Raw genomic sequence first — 4,069 nt, 5'->3', positions numbered from 1 at the left:
TTAGCAAACTACAAATCCATCTTTCGGAATATAGAAAGTTATAATAACATCATATTTATAATAATCCTTAAGTAGTAACCATGTTTTTCTTAAAGGAGGAATGCCCCCGGCCTTTTAGTAGTAACCATTTATTCCAGGTAAAACAACCATAAGACATACTAACTTTGCAATGAACAACAAATTAAATTTGCAAATGAATATCGAATTGTGCATACACTTTCCAAAAAGTTTGAGCAGTGCATCGTATGATTTCTTCCTGAATAAAGTACTATGCGTCATTTACGATATTTCTTGGTCGAAAATCATGTTATGTTGATACAAAGCACAAAATATTTTGCGCAGATAAAAGGCAGGTTCGTGGCAGAGCCGTAGAAGACGGCAATGTACGTAACTGCCGTATGGCGAGTGTTACAGAAGATCCTGCTGTGTAGGCGAGTGTGTGTGAGCCTGAGCCAGTGATCCCTCCCCCGGGTTTTCTCCTTTTTTACATTCTCTTCTCCACTTTCCCTTTTGCCTTGTCAAAACCCTATAAATGGCGTCCCAGTCTCCCCCCCCCCCCCCGAATCCCACCTAGCTCATCCGCGCTTCTCTCTCTCTCTCTCTCTCTCTCTCCCTCTCTCCCTCTCTACATCTACCTTGGATCCTCCACTAGCTACGTCGTCCATGGATGTGGTGCTGCAGAGTCGTAGCAGCAACAGCATGGCGGCGGAGCCGGAGGAGGAGACGGAGCTCCGGCGAGGGCCGTGGACGGTGGACGAGGACCTTACGCTGATCAACTACATCGCGGACCACGGCGAGGGCCGCTGGAACGCGCTGGCGCGGGCCGCCGGCCTGAGGCGCACGGGGAAGAGCTGCCGGCTGCGGTGGCTGAACTACCTCCGCCCCGACGTGAAGCGCGGCAACTTCACCGCCGACGAGCAGCTCCTCATCCTCGACCTCCACTCTCGCTGGGGCAACCGGTAATTAATCAGCCCTTCCCCTTAATCACCTTCCGTTAATCTTCGCACCATCGCGCTGCAAATCGCGTGGCGACACGCGTGAACGTACTGTGCATGCTAGCCGGGCGATGAGCTGGAAAGTTTGAGGGGCCGATTTGGCCGGTGATGGGAGATCGATTAGACTCGTGTGAACACGTCCATGTCACGCCCACTAGCTTGATCAACTCCCTGACGTACCTGGACGTGGACGCGCATCCCCGGCCCGGCTCTTCACCCACTCCCCGGCTGGGCCGCGTCACCGAATGATGGGTGCATGGTACTGACGGCGCTGTACTAGTTTGGGATTCGCACGCCTTCTTCCTTGTCGACCTCCATGGGTACTTAATTACTTTTGGGATTAATGGCTGCAGGTGGTCGAAGATCGCGCAGCACCTCCCGGGTCGGACGGACAACGAGATCAAGAACTACTGGAGGACCAGGGTGCAGAAGCACGCGAAGCAGCTCAACTGCGACGTCGGCAGCGCCACCTTCAAGGATGCCATGAGGTACCTCTGGATGCCTCGCCTCGTCGAGCGCATCCACGCCGCCGCCGGCGATCCCACAATCGGCGACACCTCGTGCGCGTCAGGAGTCAGGTCGATGGCTACCACCGCCGCCACGGCCACCACATATCCCGAGAACAACTCTGCCGCCAGCGCGGTCACCACCAGCAGGTCGGCATCGTCGGGTTCCTTCACGTCGGAGCTCTGCGGCGAGGAGAAGAACCTGCATGTCCATGGCAGCGGCGAGAAGACAACGAGCGGAGGGGACTGGATGCAGGAAGCGGACCAAGAGTTCTGGGCCATGCATATGCAGATCCAGCCTGAGGACGGTGGCCTTTTCCACGTCGACCACGAGCTTAGCGGATGGGTGCAGGGCTTCTCCGACGTCGGCGTTTCGGCTGACAATCTCTGGAGCCTCGAGGACATATGGAAGATGCAATGAGTTTTCTAGTTATCGAGGAGCGATTTTTATACTTATACATGTGTATCATACAACTAATAGATCATATACATCGGAGTGAGGATGGCGGCAAACTTAATTAGCTAATTAAGTACTAATATTTTGTAGAGCTAACTTTAAAAAGTGTAAGGCACTTGAATTTCTTCGTTGGATCTTGTTTTACCTTTTGTGCCTTTTTCCACCCATGAAGGGTTGTTTTTCCTTGTGTGGCTCAATGGCCGAAAGGAGAGATGATGACAATGTTATATGGTTGATGCATATCTACGAAGAAGTGCACATTTGATGATTGGTTTTGGTGCCAAAACTGGCAACATGTATGCATCTTTTATCCTTGCATATTTTATTATTCTACCAAGTATAGTTTGCTATGACAAGTTGCGTCTCAACTCTAAACGCATTTGACATTTCCACGGCATGGCCTATGCTCTACCCACTAGCTAGTCCCGGATGGAGCCTGCGCGGGTTGTGCGTTTAATCAGTTGCGCGTTCCACTAAATTTATCCAGCACATGTGGAAGGAATGAAGCATATATCCTTAACCGTAAGTGAATGCTACGCTCTTTTGCTTTCTCCTTTTTTTTCGATTTATTATCATCAACCATGGCAGTACAATCAACATCAGAAATAATAAATATTAAATCTAGATCTGTAGACCACGTAGTGATGGCTACAAGTACTGAAGCGAGACAAAGGCACGCCACCGTCATCATCCTTCTTTGCCGGAGTAGGACAAGACTGATTGTAGTACGCAGCCGAGAAGTCGTCGTGTTAATGTTTTATAGGACTAGCGCACCCTAACGACAACTGCCGAATGACCACATATTGCTACACTGTACAAAGAAAAGATGGCACAATGGGTGTAATTAATATTTGTTCCAAAATGAAAAAGAACATGGGTTGCACTAACTTGTCACGATCAACAAATGTGGAACGAACAAAGCTTGCTTTGGGTTTGGCTGGCGCAGCAATCTAGCTGTAGATGTAGCAGTTTTTGATGCTTGCATCGTCTTTTCTTTCATTTTTTTAAATACGATTATTCCAGTGATGCGTAGCGTACGGGCTGCAGCCGGCGAAGTCCACGATCCGGCTTCATAGTACCTTTTGAGGATCGGCTTCATAGTACCTGACTAACTGTGCCATACGGTGGCACGGTGCGGAGAAGGGAAAATGATAATTCAAAGTACGTGTTGCAGAAAAGTATTTTGCAGTGCAAGTGCAACATCAAGTGGTGTGAATTCTTTTCTTTAGTACCACCAGCGAGCTGGCGCCGGAGCTAGCTCATGCATGCACCGGCAGCCGGCGGCCGTAGCGGCAGGCCCCACCGTTCGTACAACGGAAGGCGGCACGTGCTCAAATGATCTCATCCACAGAGGCCGGAGGCCGCGAAACTCAGCACAAGTGCCACGTCCTCCGGAAAGGGCGCCCCATCAGGGGGCTGCATGGCATGCATACGCTGGGCCCACGCCGCGGTCAACGGTCAGACAGCCAACGATTTGCTAGACCGGCTCGCGGGGGTAGTACGTCGACCATCGTAACAAGGCCTGCTCACTGCTGGTCACACACGTAAATCGATCGATCGCTATGTTTTCTTACCCGCAAAAAAAAAAAAGGATCGCTATGCTTTTCTGTTTTTTTAGTTGAATCGATCGGTATGTTGATGCCGGCTGCTTCACGATGTGTGTGTACATTTGTCACCGTCGTGGACGTCGGCGACAGTGATATCGTCGTTGTCGCTACCGTCGTCGATCGTACGTACGCCCAGGGAAGGGACGACCGGTCGTCCGATCTAGCTGGCTGACCGTTCACGTCGGTGCAACTTTCCCGTCCTTTTTTTTTGAACTTAACTTTCCCGTCCTGGGGTTTCGAGAAACATTTGCTCGACCGTTTGCGAGAATTTTCAACCGTGATTTAGTCGCTTGCACAAAATCATTTATAATTAAAATGTACCATAATATCTCGGTCTGGGAGCTCTTCAGAACGACCGATTTCTCCTGGCCCAACCAGCCAGCCCAAAACCAAAAAACGGTCAGACCGATTTCAACTGGCCCAACCGTCATTTAGTCGCTTGCACAAAATCATTTGTAATTAAGTAGCAAAAATATCCGTGCGATGCAATAGGAAAAAACACAT

At 50.2% G+C, this 4,069-nt stretch overlaps 1 protein-coding gene across 1 annotated transcript; it reads left to right on the top strand.

Annotated features, from left to right (window-relative positions):
• Positions 1-568: 568 nt before the first annotated feature.
• LOC123082049 (transcription factor JAMYB) lies at positions 569-2,123 on the top strand. The gene is made up of 2 exons (XM_044504481.1): positions 569-959; positions 1,349-2,123. The coding sequence occupies exons 1-2, from the start codon at positions 664-666 to the stop codon at positions 1,920-1,922; spliced, it is 870 nt and encodes a 289-aa protein (XP_044360416.1). The 5' UTR covers positions 569-663; the 3' UTR covers positions 1,923-2,123.
• The last annotated feature ends 1,946 nt before the right edge of the window (positions 2,124-4,069 follow it).

Source organism: Triticum aestivum, chromosome 4A (genome assembly GCF_018294505.1).
Source record: "Triticum aestivum cultivar Chinese Spring chromosome 4A, IWGSC CS RefSeq v2.1, whole genome shotgun sequence".
Taxonomy (NCBI): Eukaryota; Viridiplantae; Streptophyta; class Magnoliopsida; order Poales; family Poaceae; genus Triticum; species Triticum aestivum.
The sequence above is the reverse complement of the archived record's forward strand: the minus strand, read 5'-3'. Positions and strand labels throughout refer to the sequence as shown.